The sequence below is a fragment of the Chelon labrosus genome (genome assembly GCF_963514085.1).
Source record: "Chelon labrosus genome assembly, chromosome: 16".
In the NCBI taxonomy this organism is placed as follows: domain Eukaryota; kingdom Metazoa; phylum Chordata; class Actinopteri; order Mugiliformes; family Mugilidae; genus Chelon; species Chelon labrosus.
Genome location: NC_140349.1, coordinates 26,054,487 through 26,073,271, shown reverse-complemented (window position 1 = coordinate 26,073,271; position 18,785 = coordinate 26,054,487). Strand labels below are relative to the sequence as shown.

The 18,785-nt window shown below is 41.6% G+C and overlaps 1 protein-coding gene across 3 annotated transcripts in view; it reads left to right on the top strand.

The window, feature by feature from the left end:
* Positions 1 to 251: 251 nt before the first annotated feature.
* The window catches only part of nhsl3 (NHS like 3), a 34,058-nt gene continuing 15,524 nt past the window's right edge, over positions 252 to 18,785 (top strand). Inside the window, exons 1-2 of one of the 3 annotated variants that reach the window (XM_084562940.1) lie at positions 252 to 446; positions 997 to 1,391. In XM_084562940.1, coding sequence (XP_084419066.1) covers positions 1,166 to 1,391 — 226 coding nt within the window. In that variant the 5' untranslated portion in view covers positions 252 to 446; positions 997 to 1,165. Of the gene's footprint in view, positions 1,392 to 10,318; positions 10,684 to 18,785 lie in introns of those variants that run through there. The other 2 variants (XM_084562941.1, XM_084562942.1) reach the window with 2 other exon arrangements.

Below are 18,785 nucleotides of genomic sequence, written 5' to 3'. Positions count from 1 at the left end.
TCTATCTTTAGTTACGCTGATTCAAGATGTGTATTTTTCTTTCCTAGCTGCCGTGATGGAGCCAGACCCACCTATCCTGAGTGAGCCTGGGACTGCTGCACCTGATCCCCGTAAAGGTGGCTAAGAGAAAAGTCAAAGGAATATCCAACTGTGGGACACGAGACGACAAAGTAAAGGACTTCACTGTGAAGCTAAAATGCTGAAGCCCAGCTGTTTGGAATGCAGAGAGAAGCAACTATTGCTATGTGGCTAACTCCAAACAGTGCTGTAAGAGGGTGGAGGAGAGGCTGGCTCTCACACAGAGGGAGGGACTGACTGCTCAGAGAGCATGGAGCTTCATTCACTCTGCTAAACACACACACACACACACACACACATGCTCTGCGAGGCTGTTCTCGGGCTGAGAGAAAAGAGGGGAGCGGAGGAGAGGACAGCACGCTCGCTAAGTAAGTTGCCCACACTTACGTCTGACTCTTTTACAGCAAACTTTTTGTTTAGTCTGTCAATCTGACAACATGTAGAGACTGCTTTTTGTGTGTAATTCTTTGTGTGTCATTTTTTTAATGAAGTAAAACATGTGCATTTACAGTTTTTTTGTATTTCTCTCTCTTCCTTAACATGGTTTTCTGCTGATGTGAACCACATGGTTACATGCACACACATACATTGACGCTGCAGAGGTCTGGCACTCTTCCCTGGGGCCATGACGTACACAAAAATGAGAGAATAGCAAAGGGAGAGTGGAGGCAGATGAGTGAAAGGAAAACTCTAGCAGAACAATGCAGGAATGTTCTTAATACTCTGCTAGCAGTCAGTTTTATCCTCTTTTCTGATTTTATTTTTTTTGTAACAACCGTGCATGAGTTTGTCTCATTCCAGTTAATCTAATAAATCTGGACTTTTTCTTTTCTCTTTACTTTCACTCTCAAACTATTTTTTTACATCTTTCCCTCTTTCCCTCTGCCTCTCATCCTGCTGATCTCATTGTTGTCCCAGGTGGTGACAGGCAGGAAAAACAGATACTAAGAGAGACCAAAGAGGGACAGAGGCACTCATCAGACCGTGGTGAGCAGGGAGGCTGCGGATTCTGTAACTTATTGCCGACAGAGGACATACTGAACCAGGTGGAGGCACCGGGCCTTAGCTTCCAAGACCAACCTCCAGGATGTCCCGGAGGAGGTCTACGGGTGACCTGGTACCCAGGGACATCACTGAGATCTTAGCCCGGGAGGTGAGGGCTCAGCGTGGGCAGAGGAAGCCAGGAAGCTCATTTGGACAGGCCTTCAGCTGGTTAAAAGGGAGCCGGAGGAAGAAGAACATTGGCAATGGTCTGAACCGCACCGGTGTGACAGACACCAAACTGGGAATTCAAAACCATGACTCTTCAAAAGGTGAGTGGGTTGTCATGTTGCACTTGACCTTCTTTTTAGTTTAGGTATTCAGCAGATGCTTCAACACAGAGAGACACGGTAAAACCATTTGGAAGCTCTAGTCGCCAGATACTTACACTCTAAATGGAAGTTATTTTGAAGGAATGTAGTATTTCACAGTATTTTCATAGTATTTCAGTACAGTGGGTCAATAGACTTTATTAATTGTAGTTGTATTTATGAATATTTAAAAAAAAACATATCTATGTCTGCATTTGAACTAGTAAAATGACAAATTTCATCTCTGAAAGTATTAATGCTGCACAGGCCAATATAAATAAATAAAATGTCCTTCCTAATTTGTAATGATCTGATATTTGTAATAGAAATGCAGCTGTTTGGAGAGACGAACCCACACAGAATGATAATCCAAGCAAGAACTATGCTGTTCCCTTAGGTTTACATACCTGAACTGTTTATGTTTATGGAAGAGCAAAGAGAGTTAGTTTAACCAGAAACTAGCTGGTTAACAGCAGCATTTGCTGTGGTAGCTGAAGAGCCAGACATTTCCCTTCTGAGACAAAAATACTACTGCAAAATATGGTCATTGTTGCTCTGTGTTAGCTCAACCATTCTTCATAACAGCTTTATAATGTTGTGAATGTTGTGTTGTGGCTAATTTGGTAAATACTTTCTGCTGAGTGAATTGAGAGATGACTATGCAGAAAATCTTTCTGAAATTAAAGGTCTCAGCTCTGTTAGAACTTGTCACGGACATTTTTTCCAAGGTTAAGTTTAGCTGAGAATTTAAACCACGCTTTGTTTGTTTGGCATCTTTGCTGCATAATTCTGTCCTATTTTATCTGTCACGATCACAGACTGCCCTGATAAGTTTCTGAGGAATATGGTGATTTATGGATTAAGATGGAGAGATTGTGTTATCGCCATGGCATCAGTCTGGACTTTTATAACTCGGCAAAAGTGACACACACAAATAGAGTGACACAGGGGTCTAATCCCCTTTTCTGTTTACTGGTGCGTTTGCTTGGTCGGCAGCACAGAGATTACCCACAGTCCCCATTTCCTGTTTTTGTTCCATCCCTAAACCCGAAGCTTTCTCTTCTGTCACTGTGCATGTGTGTATATGTGTGTTTCTGTAGCAACGCCCGGAAATCCAGACTCCCGTTTTTTCAGACTTTTTTGGTCTGCCTTCGTTGTGGTTTTCAAACTCACTCCACCTAAAAGGGACTTCCATGCTTCCTCATTAAGCCTTACATTGTAGTTTTGTAAGGTCTATGGAGAACTATGAACATTGGATGGGTAACAGACAGTGACTAAGTTTGAAACCAAAGATTAACCAGTACTGCTTCTAATTCCCCTACAGAGGATGTGGCCACGGGCTGATGTTAAGAATGTGTGGGAACCCTGTTTTGTTGGCATTTTGAGTCTGGGATTTTTCCATTTTAAAACTAAAGAGAGCCACTGTTGAAGCATGAGAAGAAACAGTCCATAGATAGTCGTGAACATCCAGCTTGGCAAGGAGTTGGAGCTTCAAAAGTGGGGGTGCAAGGAGCCAAGTTATATTTTTGGAGCTCAATATTATATATCTACAGTAGTTTCCACAGTTTTCCATCGTAGCTATGTTTATACAAAGTTACTGGTTTTTTTTACTTTGTGTTGAACAACTGCTAGTTAATTAACTAGTTTGTGTTTTTCAGTAAGTTAATGAAAGGAAAAATCGTACTGTTTGACAAAGAGCCCTTTCTGTCTCACCTGTTTCTGTGTGTGTGTCAACGTATTGTTAGGTTTGGATTGTCTTGTTTTCTTTGGCACTTTGTCTTGAAAGTAAGGGAGGAGTGTTTTTCCCACCATTAAAAAATTGGTGCCATGCTCCTTCATTTTCTTCCCGTTACGGTTCATTCTTTCTGGACCCGGTGGGTGACTTTATCAACATGAAGAGATAAAGAACGAGTCTCTTCTGAGAAGGGTACAAACGTGTCGTAATTTCTGCAGACTCGAACACACACACGCACACACATACACACATCATCATATTCCCCTTTACTGAGTGTGTGTTTTGGTTTTGTTTGCTTATTGGTTTAAGGCTAGACCCGTGTGCCTTCTCCACGTATACATTAAAACCCTGTTTTCTACATGTAGCCTAGATGCTTGATTAAACATGTTGCACATATACAGAACACATGGAAGACAGAACAGCAAAAAATGCCAGGGCACATGCTTACTGGTGATGCTCTAATTTTGATATGATTATGTCTGGAATTTTTTGCAAATCCAAATTTCCTGTAAAATTGTGAATTATGACCAATCATATTCAGAATAAAATATAGGTTTGAAAGCGACCTAAACTGTCTATTCTACGTAGTATGTAGGATATATATGATACCATGATAGTATGATAGTATGACATTTTTCTATTTAGAAAAGTAAAGAAGTCCTTCTGAGCATTTTCACTGTTTTTGTCAGTTGTTGTCACCTCTTTCAATAAAACTCTCTGAAGTAGTGATTGCGCAAGAAGCAAGTAAAATATGACCCACTTTTTTTTTATCTGTGTGTCTGCGCTGTTACTGTAAAATCTCTGCACTAGTGTGAAGTGTGTTTAAAACTTTTCACCATGGACCAATAAAACCTTCCATGTTTCATACTGCCTGTTCATTGAACACTACTTTTTGCTTAAAAAATCCCTAAATGGATCACTTCGACTTTGATGACAGCCTTCCTATGATATGCAAAGCTGTACCTGTCACTGGTAACACCAAGTGATGGTGGCTTGGTTAGGAAATAGTTACTAGTAAAAATCCATTCATTATTTTTGCGTTTCACTGTCGTCTTGTAGCATTTGCACAAGATTGAACTCTGATGTCAACAAAAAGCAAATTCTCTTAAATAGCACTCTTTTTATTTTTCTGAGATGACCCCTTGCATCTTCCCGTCCTACGTATGTAACCTCTTGACTGGCTCAGATCTGGTCTCCTGTGATACAGAGCTCTGCAGTTCAGCCCCGACTGCTAGCTATATTTCTGGAGATAAATGTATATAAAAAAGAACCCTCTGATGGGTGAAATTCCTGGGAGCTGTGTATCAGAGAAGTTTCTATGTGTGTGTGTCAAGGTCTCTTAGTGTGCATGTGAGCGTGTACGGCAGCCTGGATGCCAGATTGGACCTAGAGTTATGCGATGTAGACCAGAGATTACAACGAATCACAAAGCCCCTTTCAGCCTTGAGAGGACTCTTAGGGAACAGTCTCTCAATGCTTTTTTAATTAGAAAGACTTTAGTACACAGTAGTACACACACACGTGCACACACACACATCTCTCTCAGGTTTTTGCAGTCTCCTTGAGCATTCATTACAGCGTATTACTGTTTTTGATTTGCCTCTAGGATTACACCCTCTATTTAGCACCACTGCGGGCGTTTTGGTCTTCAGTGCTTAGCATTGTGTAATCAGCGTGTGTTTATTGTTGTGCGTTGTGTTTGACCGAGTGCTACCCTGTATCAGAGGGTATCTCTGTCTTTGTGTGTCAGCGGCATATTGCCGGGCTTATGGCGGCGCCAAGCTAGCGCCAACATTAGTCATTACATCACCTCCACACGCACAAAAACAGACAAGGGCGTACAGATTCCTCGCAACTACCTGCTTTGTCCAGCGCAACAGCCATCTTTTGCTGTGGGCTGTTTCAGCAGTGAGATCATTTTGAGCAATCCCTGGGATTCCACTTGTGCTTCCGTGTGTGTAGTCCTTGTTTTCTGCACGTGTGAAGCGTTGTGTGTACTCATATCTGTGCTTTGTCCTGTGTCACAAATCAAGGCCTGTTTGTAACAGATCCTGTTTTTTGCTTGATTTTCTCTATCTGCATGGGAATGTGTATGTGTGTGTGTTTGGGTGTGTGTGTGTGTGTGTGTGTGTGTGTGTGTGACTGCCACATCATAAAACACAGTCAGGGTGTGTAGATTCACAAACTATAATACAGATTACAGACCTAACAGTGTAATTGAAGAGCAAACATCTCATTACACTGAGAACATTGTATACAGCCTTGGCTCTATTACAGGCCACAACTCAGCTGCTTTCGTTCAGTTTGACAGGATGAGGGCAGCAAGTGGAGGGCGAAGAATGATGTGTAGTAGAAAGGGAGGAGTGTGAAAGTTTAATGCACCCCCCGCTATGCCCCCTGCAAATATCATTCAACACTCACACACGCACACACACACACACTTTGATAAGTGAGGTAATTTTACCTGGGTAAGCAGATACCCGCGACCCTTGTCTGTCACCGCCAACTTAAAGCCGCGTCCGTGCGGTAGACATCTCCTGGGCAATGGCTTTGTGAAGAGCACGTTGCCATACCAGCAATACCACAAGGTGACAGTAGGGTCCAACTGTGATGCTGCAGTGAAATATTTAATTGTCTTTCAGGTTTCATATGAGGTTATACGATTAGTAGTAGTACGCAGAGGTATGTTTCAGCACAGTGTAGAGCAGATGGAGGTAATGTGCAAGGAAGAGGAAGATATGTTAAGAACTGCAGTCATACCCACTCACTGTTCATACGGTCCAACTAAACAAACTCATAAAGTCAGAGCAAAACATAATCTGTAATAATTTGTAACCTGTAATGTATAGGGCACTACGTGCAGCAAATATCAGTAGTTTTTAACATATTTTTTTATATTCCCATAGAGAATCGTACACACTCATGGTACTCCTTGTAAAAATTTATTTCATTTGGACTTACATGTCCAAAGGAAGAGGTTTCTAAAGCTACTTGTGATCATCATCCAACATTTTTTCCAGAAGTGCTGTTTATGGATTAAAAGGTAATTTGTTGTTTTATAGGTCATGGCGTGTGTTTGATGTGGCAGGGAAGCAGCTGGAAGACATCACTGTGAGACTGAGGGAGTGGAAGTCTGTATACACAGGGATATACAACTCATTTACCCTCAGGACTTTGTGTTTGTGGAGGGGGTTCCTGTTGCATAATATGTGGTAATGGATACACCTGTTGAAGGCTGTTTACCTGATTCAGCTGCGTGTTCTCTGCGAAGACAAGAATAGATGGTGACGAAGCAACTTCAGTAGAGTGGCACTTGGGACCATATACAGTATGTTCTACTAGATAACCCGAGCACATAACCTAGAATGTCTTGAAACACACAACAATGTCAATTGATCTTAGGTTTGTAGATGTATAAATGAAAATGTCCCCACTCACATAATATCTAATCTTATCTATTTATCTTCAGGTACTTAATCATTAGACAAGAGAACTGGATTTTATTCATCTGGAACAACAGTTAGTGTTCTACTAATAACACAAAATACTATATTAACTAGTCTATAGATAAGACATCCAGCACCAACAGTAGAACTTACATTTTCTTTTCAAGTTTTATTTGGTCTTTACATGCACATTTTATGGTCTAACATAAGCAGAGGATACATAGTGACATTCAGAACATCCTGAACTTATTTTTCCCACTGCTCAGCAGAAAATATGCTGCAGTTGTCAAAACGCTTTACAGTTTCCGAGATAAACACATTTGTCACCATACGTAGGTAAACAGCACTACGTCCTCAAGGTTGAATGTCTCTGCCAACCTGTCAAGTAGCTCTTTACATCCATGTCTAGACTCTTATCATCCTTATAGAGATGACTATATAATATACACTACTACTGTTGTCTTGGTAGAACCTTATGATGTCACAGTAGAGTTGACCCATAGAATGTAATACATACTACTCACTTGAATATAACAGACAGTTTCCTATGAATTCTTGAATTATGAACGGAAACATGTTTTGTAAAGTCATAAAAACCACCAAAGATAATTCCTTCAAGATGTTCCTGTATATTGTGTTTGTTAGAGTGGGATGGAGGGATGGTCGTCTGGAAACAAAAACATTGAAGCTTACAGCTGTTGCTGGAGAGGAGCTATAAAAACTTACTCCCAAGCAGAAATCCCTTGGGTTTTCTGATTAAGCTAAAGCTGAAGTACCAAAAACTGCAGTTCCTCAAATGGCCACTTGAGGCTTGCTCCAAAAATGCATCAGTTGCTGTGGGAAATCATGTTAAAATGCCAAACTTTAGAGCAGACATTTGGCATATTTACAGACTTGTACTTTTTCCACTCACTACGACTGCATAGAGGGTGTATTTTTATGCATAATTAGGTGTGCGGCCATTTTAGGAAACACAATTGTGGCCTCACAGGTTGTTAGCTTCCCACCTTAGCTCCACGAAGATTCTATCTCGCTTTTGAATTAGCCAGGAGATAGGTGTAGTCAGGCTCTGACAAGATGCAACAGCCAGAGCCACCACACTTCAAAACTGCTCTTCAGGAATCCTATGAGAGGCGTCACTGGGGGTGTGTCCGACTTTGCGTTGCATGCATTATCCTGTCAGATCTCATCTAGTCTCATGTGATTTTTCTTGCCAGCAGATGGCGCAGGTCAGACTGAAACTGCAGTCTATATCTGAAACGGTTGCTCTTTAAGGTCTGTAGGTCTGTGCCTGAATGACAGCGGTTTTGCATCAACGGCTTTGCATTTCTGATTGTCCTTAGGGTTTCTATGGAGATGGCAGAGCCTTGCCACAAGATGGGGGTGGTGGGCTGATGTTTGCTGGTTTATTAAACGTGAAGAGCTAACTGTGAAGACTCATACCAAGGCGAATAGGTATGATCAAGGTCATATACAGTAGGACGATGCGTGATGACTTATTCAGACAAATATCCTTATTCAACCAGCTGTCAGACACACACACACGCACACACACTAATCAAAGTACAAACAAAAACATTTATAATGGTATATTCCCTAATCCTGTCTTGAGATATTAGGGGCGGTCACCCTGACAACAGCATTCCTCTACACAAATAGTCTTTAATGTAGACACACGCACACACACACACACACACACACACACTGACTCTGCTCTCGTTTGAGTTCCCCGCAACTGTCAAAACCTAAAATCTCCCTCGACTGTGACACATGCTTTGATCACTCTCCTATTTAAATGTATCTAGGGCATGTTTGGCGCGATCATTTGCTGCTCGCTGGTGTAGACAGGTTACAGAACATCCAGTGGAGACACACACACACACTAAGTGCACTCTCATAGCCCTGTGACAGATGAGATAGCGAGCTCGGAGTACTCTAGCAGCACAAATGTACTGGGTGTGGTTCTGATGGGGCTGCATTAGGAGGAAGCACATCTTTCTGACCAATTTATTGCATATCATTTTACATTCTGAAATAAGGAGCTGTGGTGTTATCACATATGTGCGTCTTTGCTTTTGCTTTCTCTTATTAAGATTTGTTTTTACACATTCTATGAGCATTCATTTTTTGGAAATTCCCAGTAAGCCCTCTTTCACTTTAGATTCAATTCCTCCTCTAGAAGAACGAGAGATTGTAAATTCTTTACGCAGCAGCTCTCCCCTTCCACACTACACACCCCCTCCACCCACAGTCAGTAAATCTGCTTTTTATTGGAGGCTTTTTATCTTCCAGCAGTTCTCCACACAACAGAGGAGTAGGGCATGGTGGGGGTTGTGAGCAGAATAGGGAGACCATGATGAGGAGTGTGTGGTTTCATTTTCTTGCTCCTGATCGTTTCTCTCCCTCTTCCTCTTCCTCCATTTTGTTCCTGCGAGGAATCTCAGTTTCACATGATGCGAGAAGCGTGCTTCATGCAGATGGTGTCATCTATCCGCTCCCATGCAGTATATCTCTCCCTGACCTCGATCTGGATCACTGCAATTGATCCACTACCTCTGGGAGTGGTGTCACCGCCATTTAGTGACGCCAAAGACATGACATCATCATTGTGGGACATACCCTGCCAAATTATCACTTTTTAGCTGTGTCAGATAGTTCAGAGAGATGGAAGAAGACAGATAATGAGGAATGACAGAAAAAAAAAGAGTAACAGTAAGATTGGAAGTTTGTTAGCACTTATTCTATAATCCCTTCATCTGCTTCCTAACGTTTGCTGAACATTTGACAAACATCTTTGGTGCCTTTTTTTTTTAACACAAGAGATGTTTCATCTCTACAATTCCCATCATCTCTCTTCCTCAAACTCACACGGAAGCCTCAGCATCTGTATTTCCTCTAAGCATAGCTGAAATGTTTTCCTCTCAAAACAAGCTTTCATCTGTCTGATCGATTGCCCGGAACAGATTCTGCTCTTTCTGGTTTTTATCCGTGCCAGTGACTGCATGTGTACAGTCAGATGTGTTTGTACGTGTGTACGTTTCAGAATTTCAAAAGGTCCCAGACAGGAGAGCTGCCAAGTTCAGTTGAAATATTAAGCAGCCCTTCACCGTTTTAAGTCGCCTCACTCGCCTCTGCCTCAGTATTTATTCCTTATTTTTGCTACTTATTCCTGAGCATAAACACCACTTATATGCTGCTGTCGTCCCATCAGCAGCTTTGTGTGTGTGTGTGTGTGGTGGTGGGGATGGGGGTTAGACCGTGACAGACGAATCAGTGGTTTCTACATCACCACATTGTGTTGACAGGATCTGTCAGCTGTGCTTGTAATGGTTTGCAATAAAGACAACTGATCACCACTTACTACAGGAGGAAAGAGAGTTGCTTCTGGCCTCGAGAGAAAGGGAATAATTTGATGATCTGTGTGATGGAGATGAGTGTTTGTGTTTTCTTTCCTGTCTGACACTGAAAAGGCTCAGCTGAGTGAGCGCTCGGCTTGGGAGCACAGCGATCACAGAGGCAGAGAGTGGGAGGGGCACTTGCACACGCGCACACATACTCTCTCACACTCATACACATACATACGTACACACACTCTTGAGCTTGTCAGTAGCTGGATGTTGCTTGGATGTACATGACTAGCAGTGTGTCAGCTCGGTTAACAGGACTGATTTGAGATCTTTTTTTTGGCTTGCTGGATCTGCATCTATGATAGTGTCAGACCTGGATCCTGTTTGTTTTACAGGAATGGTGTCAGTGGGTCTTTAGCACAGATTCTCCACAGTGTGGTGTTGGTGTGTCAGCAGGAGTTATTCGACCACGGGAACTCAGCAGTGCATTATTCACTTGGGCAAGCTGGAGAGGGAGCAGGATGTGATATTAAAGGATGATGCGATGGTAGACCCTTTTTAGGGACTTCAGGATTGCCCCGACATGGGGAACAGCGTCCAGAAGAAGAAGAAGAAGGTCCAGACAGAAAAAAACTTGTCTCCACCTCCATCCCTGAGCTCAAGTCCCATTCGGCAAAAGCCTAGCAACTTCTGGCTGTTTGGACGATCAGACAAAGCGAAAGCAGGTAAGAGGAAATTCTGAATAGCTGGCCATAAGTGATATATGATCTACAATCATCAATCATGTCCTTCAAAGAATATCTATTCAGAAATTAGTTATTTTTTAAATTTGACTTTTGAATGTGAGGAGTTGGAGAAGAGATGAGACTGAACTGAGTTATTGAGACTGTGTGTTATGCTTGAGTGTGTATTCATGTGAATCAGTTCCTACAGTAAGCCTTTTAGGTGCAGAGTGACAGTATTCCCATGCTGACTTCACCTTAGTCAGCTTCAAGGCTTCCTGCTTATTGCACACGTGTGCAGAAGAAGGTTGCGTGCTGGCAAAAGTGTTTGGGTTTTTTTCTTCTGCTTTTGTTCCGGTGGATTCATTCTCCTGCTGACCTGAGGACTAAGACAACAGTGCATTTTTACTATAACAGTGACTCTGAATTGGACTTTTTTTTTTTTCTTTCACTGCTGTTTTTCAACCACCTTAATACATCTGTGTGGCAGAAAGAGTTGGGCATTATTTTATGACTGTGAGCTGTTACTGCAGTGGAAAGTAGAGCCTGTCCCAGGTCGGGAGTTGTCTCTGTTAAGTGTACCCGAAGCAACAATAACCCTCGACAAACAGGTTCAACACAAGCTCACACACAGATAGTCAGATAACCCCGCTGAGGTTTAATAGAGTGCCTTTGCTTTTTGTTCCATGATTTCACTCCTCAACCGAAACTATTTTTGTTTTAGTTTTCTCTTCATGATTTGAGCCCGTCTCTCTTTTTGAATTAAATGTAGTTTCTGGATAGTTGGTTCACCAGTACACACGTATTAATGTCACAGTTGAAAAGCAGCATAAAAATCTAATTTTACACATGGTGTTTTATTTTGACATTTATTCTCGGTTTGTCTCCAAGGACTTTTTGTCAGAAGCAATGAGCTTGTACTTTCCTCTTTTTTTCAGAATTCTAATGATTTGTGATTAGAGAAATGGTGGATAGATATTGATGGGCATGTTGGGCTACTGAAGACATGAACTATGACCAACACTGGCTTGAACCACACAGCACGAACAAGATGAACAGACTTGTTGTTGATTTTCTGTTGCGGTGAGGCTTTTATATTAAAGTATAATGCATTTTACAAAAAAAGAACACTTCAATTCAGACTTCAGCAAATCTCGTGTGACTGAAAGTTGTCCCAAATCCTACTTCTTTCAACTAAAATAGTTGACACATATAAACCCTGTGTGTTAGAGTTATGGTGTTTTGCATCAGCTGTCAGTAAAGGCACGAACATCGCTTATCTAATCATCAAGAATGCATTTCTGTATTTCTGTGCACAAAATAGACGATGACGGTGTGCGCGTATAGGCAAATTTCCTCTCGGGGTGGTCGATCCTGGGCGTGCCTGATTGTCGTCCTCTGTTCTCCTGCATTCACCACCTCATTCACAGGGAGTTTATTCAGAAACTTGGGGTGTGAAAGCATTCCTGCATTCCAGCCCATTTCCTTACGCATGGGCACCCGTCCTGCATGCAAACACACAATTTCTCATTGCACTTCAAAATTTTTGTAGCTGCTTTTTGCAACACAACAAACATAATAAAACCAGGCAGAGCAAGACAGAAGAGATACATTCTATCGCATATCTTTGCACACATGTTCATGTGGGTTGATGCAATGCTAGGTAATGGATTAGAGTCTCAGTAAAAGCAGCAAGCCTCACAGAATCAGACTTCTCTGCTATGGCCACTTGTTAAATAACTCAGCAACTCCATGCTCCCGAAATATCCTCTTTGTGGTTCTGGGTGCGTTCCAAAACTAAGTCCTGCCTTATGTCCTTCATAACACCTGAGGGGTTGTTTACGTCTGGAGTTTCACACTTCCCACACTGAGAAACTACTGTTCGTGACACACCGACTACCTGGCTTTTTCTCTATTTTTGGTCAAGGTCATCTAGAGGAGTGTTATGTTCTTCGTGTCATGCTTCCCTCAAAGTAATTCAGAGAACATTTTAGTAAAGATTTCAGATTTTATGGCAAATTGAATCCGCTGATATGTGATCCTCTCTTGGCATTCTCACAGGCAAATCTTACAGAAGGTAATATAGCTACTTAGCATATCCAACAAGGATGCCTGTTCATCTGATGATGTGAGCCCTGCTGTACACACAGGTGGTCAGCAGTTCAGAGGGAGACACAAACTCACTGTCATCCTTTCATTCTCGGGCACCTTTGAAGTTTTATAGAATCATGTGATGCAGCTGATGGGTCTCCAGATGTTTCATATTACTTTCTCATAACTGTCCATTCTGTGGCGGGGGCCTCGGCTTACATCACATGATAATCTGACTCAGAAAGTGCCTTCACTAAAGCTGAGTTGCCAAATGACAATATCCAATAAACCAGTGTAACTGTAACCCTGAAATTTAGTGTACATTCCTCTCTGTGTCCTCCTCCTCATGTGGTTATCCTCTTGACCTTGGATTGTGGGCGATTTAGTAATCTTCCACCGTTCGAAAGAAAAGATATTTGCATGTGGATTTGTGCTGGCTGCACACCTTTGACATTGGAAAACTGAAAAAGATCAAATAAAATTGTGGGCAACAGATGATTGAGAGGTTATGGAAAGTGAAAACTGATGACAGAATTAGGGAGGTGACTCTAGTCTCAAGAATATAATGGGCACAGAAGCAGAGAGGAACATGTTGTGTAGCCTGTGTATATAATACGAGAACAAGGCTGCAAGAAGATTTCCCTGCCAATTTCATTACAGCTGTCTTAGACGGAGTGTGCTTTTCCATATTCCATTATCCTACTGTGTGAGGCTGGCCTAAGCCTTTTGATTTCTGAAAGCGCGGCTAAGACGCTCTCTTCTTGGTCCTCCTTTGAAGATCCCATTTAGTGTGTGCCACTGTCAAAGTCACGGCTTCCCCGCAGAGAGCTTAGGCAACACAGAGGTGGATAACGAGAAGACGACTTTTCGCCCCATCTCATCCTCCAGCACTGATCTATTCTGCTGATGTTTCTCCCTGTGCATCTCATATCTCTCCTCCGCTTTACATGCAGGCAACCAGTAGCTGTAGAAACAGGTGCATCTCACTGCTATAAACCACCTTTCTTTTAGTGTCTTTTCTGTTTTTCTTAGAAGCTGTTTCACAAAACAGAGGACGAAATTCTTGAACCAAGTCCTCTTTCCATCTACAACCTGCAACTAAGCCTAAAAGCCCTTTCTTTTGTCACTCATCTCCTCCTTCCCATGACATTTTCTCAGGGGTAGTAAACTGTCTGTTAGCCTTGCCTGTTTTACTAGTTGACATAATTTCTTTCACCTGTAAGATCATGTTATGGCCTGTTGCACCAAAGCACTGCCAAGGTGCTCTTTGGGGATAAAAGGCGACCATTACCTTCTATCCTGTCCTCTCATGCCCTTTACCAGAAGAAACTTTTGTTTTCTTGCCCTAAAGGAACAGACGTTTTTAGCAACATACAATTGTGGTTTGACCGCCCATTCTGTCCCTGAATGTAGCATGGGAATTTTTAGCCAGTGGATGGCATTTCCAGAATACTTTCAAGTAAGGATAATTTGTTCTAACAGAGTCTAACAGAATTTTCATGCATGCAGAGAGTAAGTGAATGTGAATGCTCGCTGGGATGACCCAAATTTAAATTTTGCCATTTCATCCCTTGCTAAGAGCAGTTGGGAGTCCTTACATCTATTCATACATTCAATGTTCCTTTATTAAACCTGCACAAGGAACCCTTAATTAAAGCTGGACTAGTCAAAAAATGCACATTCACAGTGGATGAAATGGCTTGTCTAACATAAGTGGGTTCACATGCAGTGACAAACCCATGGAGAGCTTTCCCTTGACACTGCAGTTCTCATCTTTAGGAAGATTTTAAGCATATTCCATAATTTTGTAGCTGGAAAAATCCTCTCTAGAGCAGCAGGAAGCCGAACTGAGTATTTTTATTTTATTTTTTAAAGAAAGCACTGTATCTACTAAATGTGTAAAAAGGCAATTGTGTGATGAAACAACAATGGGGGATGTTTTCAATATTTAATGAAGCGTTGCCAGGAAAAGCAATGACTATGTTTTTTTGTGGAAGTTGCATTGCTGTATTTTTTTTCACACTGGCAAAAGGTGTGTTCGTTTGGATTCAAGGATATCATTATTAGAAATTGATGGTCAAAGGTTACTGTGACCTCACAAACCACATTTTTGGGCTTGTGATAACGCCCGTTTCATCAAAAATACACTAAATATGTCTATTAAATTCCTTCAAGTCCCTCACTACATGTATACTACTACAGTATATTACATGATCTCAGGTAGAATCATTTATTTCAGGTAAAACACCACCTGCAACACTGGGATCATGCTGTGGCTAAAATCTCCTGTAGATTCAGTGTCTGGTAGCGATCTCCGTGTCTCCAGTATAAAAGGACATAATGATTAATCTGTAATGGGGCTCAGTCCATTGGCTTCCTGCACTGCCACCTAAATTCAATTAAAGCATCAGACTATAATGTTAAACAGCACGTACACAAACAACATGCTGACCTGGGCGTGACCTCGCGAGACAAAGGTCCATATTTGAGGCTGATCATTTTGACGCAAGAACCAACTCATCTTTTATGCCTTTGTTAGGCTTCACTTTCCTGCGCCATAGCTTGCAACCTGTAATTTAAACATCCTCTGCTAATCTTGTCCTGTCATCTGATGGACAAGAAAACGAAATCAAATCTCACTGAAATCAAGTTAATTTTCAATCAAAGTAGCCCTGAATGGTCATCTCAAAGTGCTCATTTAGCTGCTAATGCAGATAAATAAATCCGGTTCAACAGCTGCTATAATTATCTTTTAATATACGTTCTGTTTGGGGTTGGGGAACTAAGGCAGGATATTTTTGCATTAATTTGGCTCTGAAATTATGATGACGTAATTAAATTTCACTGATTTCACTGATTGATTGATTGTTTGATAAAACTGATAAGACTGTAATAATTTGAGAAACTCTTAGAAACTGCATGTCACAACAGCCGACTGTAGCTGTTAAAAGAAGTTATAATACCAAAGGTTACATATTCAGAAAAACATAAGTTAAAGAAGGCATCGGGCATTTAGAAAGCTGGGCCACGATTCGTACTTGCTACTACAGTATACAGCTTAATGTGTTTGTGAGTAACTTTAAAAACAACTTTAAGTAGAGAGTTTCACCCACAGCTTTTTAACTGTTTTCATGTGTTCACAAAAGCAACTCACTGCCCACAACTGACTGCTTCCTTTTTATCTGAAGTGTTGCAGTGATTACCTATAGATGGAAAGTAGTAAATACAAAAATTAAACATACATAAAGTGAAGACAATTTGGGGATGTTACCAGACAAATACGAGCATTCATTAACCTCAACAACTGGAGTTATCATCTTACTGGAGACCTTGGACTCATGCAGGCGAAGATGTTACACTGGGGAGGTGAATATCGGTGCCAAGCAGATGGTGTGGAGCCAGTGCCAGCCTCAGCCTCTTTTGTACTTTTTCTGTACATTTGGCAGCAGGTTTACTGAAACACGCTGCCGTCTTTTCATGTGGATTTACAAGTGTTTTCAGACAGTCAAAATGTTTTTTGACTTATTTACGAAAGGGAGGCTGTTTGTTGGCCCCGCATGGGGGATTTCACGGAGGAAGAGCGGTGGAGGAAGCGTGTGCTTGTGGGACATTAATGGAGGCTCACAGTTGGCAGAATGAGTTGTTGTTCTCCGTGAGCAGAAGTCACTTGTGCAAGTTAACACGCACACACCGCGCTCATTCTCTGCATGTCTGTCTGTGTCACATACACACATTGTTACTCTTACATTGCTCATGACAAACACTGAGGCGTTCACTGCCCGTACATTTAAGTGTGTTTGTTACATGTGCGTTTTACTTTGGAAACAGGCTGCATCTGTTTGAGCTTAATGTGTTCGGTGTGATTCAGATGACACATGGTCAAATGAATCTCCTCACTTGCACCTCGCAGCTGAAACATAAGACGTCAGCTGGGTGGGTCTTTTTAATTCTAAACGGCTCCTTATTTCTCAGCAGCGCACGTGATAGTGAGAATATTGTTGATGACTGTTGATGCCCTCCAAAATACCAACAGATGATAAAAGTAGAGTCCAGTTGGTTTCATTTATTACCCATTTGATTAATAATCCAAATGTCTCACTACTGCGTGAACTCCATTTTATATTTTCCCTTTTTAAATAGCTTCTGTGTCAGTTAATCTTGATTCCGCATACAATTTAATGTACTGAAGGTCCAGTACAGAAAAGAAGAACAGATGGCGGTCTCACAGTCACACTTCCACGTGGCTGTGGATGAGTGTATTAATGGTACAAATGACATTTTCATTCAAAGGAAAGTCAAATGCAGACTCACATTTTGATTCACTAATCAGACAAACCAGGAGGTGACATTTGGATTTTGTGTCATTATTGCAGTTGAGAGAAGGCTGGCGAGGTGGGGAGTTTGAACAGCTGCTAAATGTGACTAAAATGGTGTCTTTATCTCAGTGGAAGTTTTATGGTGACAATTCCAGCCCCGTGGACGTTTATCTGTGAAAGTGAATGCATTAAGTTGTGGTTTGTCATCCAGCGAGCCAGTTGAAGTCTCCTTCTAATCAGGAGCAAAACAATCAGGAAAGATAAGTAAATCCACGAAACCACTGCAGAGCAAACTTAAGTATTTTCTACGTAAAATGGTGGTCACATGGACAAACTTGCATAAAGCAAATCTGTTTCTACATCCTAATTTGGCTCCTGATTTTCATGGACAGCATCTAAAGGAAGAGCCCACGATGGTATATGTCCAATTTGTTCATCAGGGTGTGACTATCAGCATGCAGTAGAATGGTTTTCAGTTGATTGAGAAGCAGTTGAGGTGAGGATCAGCACCTCAAAGGCTTCTGAGGCCGTTGTAATAATAGCAGATTGCTCACTGCGAGGTTTACAGGACCAAGAGAAAGAGTTGAAGCATCTTGGAATCTCATCTACAAGTGAGGGTAGACAGGAGAAAGAAGATCATAAGGTGAATTCAAGACCACCTCTTGGCGGTGCAGATGTTCTTTCATGGTAGAGCTGAGGCACAACAGAAAACACTCACCAGATGATCTATGTTCCTCTCCCACTCTGTGGTAACAAGCTCATGAGCAGCTGTGGCTGTGGTTAGGGTTAGTTGTTCCCAGTGCTTGGCAATGCTGTGTGAATGTGTGTGTGCTTGTGTGAAGGAATGGGTAGATGTGTCATTATGACTGTAAAGCACTTTGAGTACCAATAGGGAGAAAAGTGCTATAAAATTACAAGACCACGACCATTACTCTGTAGAGTGAAATTATTTTTCTTTTTAGGGTCTGTAGACTCAGAGACAGAGAGAAGAGATCAAAGTAGAACAGTGCAAGGGCTCAGAGTAGAAACGCTTCTCCATCGTGTTCAATGGATTCAGCTGATTTGGTTCAGGAGTCAGACCAGAATGCCACGTGGATGCCTCCCAAAGGAAGTATTCTGGATTTGTCAAACTTCTGTTAACTGATTCCAGATAAGCTTCAGCAGGTGGTGTTGAAGAATATGCATTAAGGCTCATCATTCTTTGATCCCATCTGTCTCGGGTGATGAATACACATGCTTTGTTACACTGTTGCTATTGTCCACATGTGACTTTAGTAAATAAGGTAACTTGGTAATGTCTGGGTTGTCTCCTACCCCCTAGAGTTTTTGCCCTTTGTTCTTGTTACCGTTTGCTCTTGTCACCTGTATGCCAGACTTGGAGTCTCATGGTCTTTTGTTTCAGTGAAGACTCTACAAGACCTTCTCATTTACATATAAATCCATACCCCATCCCTTGTTTGCAGCAGCATCTCCATAAGTGCCCCCTTTTTCCTTTGGTCAGTCTCTATAAATGTGGTGCATTGCCAATGTTCTGGGTTGGTTTACCTTCCCAGACCCACACTCTGTGTGTTTAAGCTCACCGTATACTGGTATACCAATAAACACTCCACTACAGCAAACTTTGGAATAAGGATTTTCAATATATTTCTTCAGCAGTAGATAATGTCATGGTGTTTTTCTTGATGATAATTAAATAAT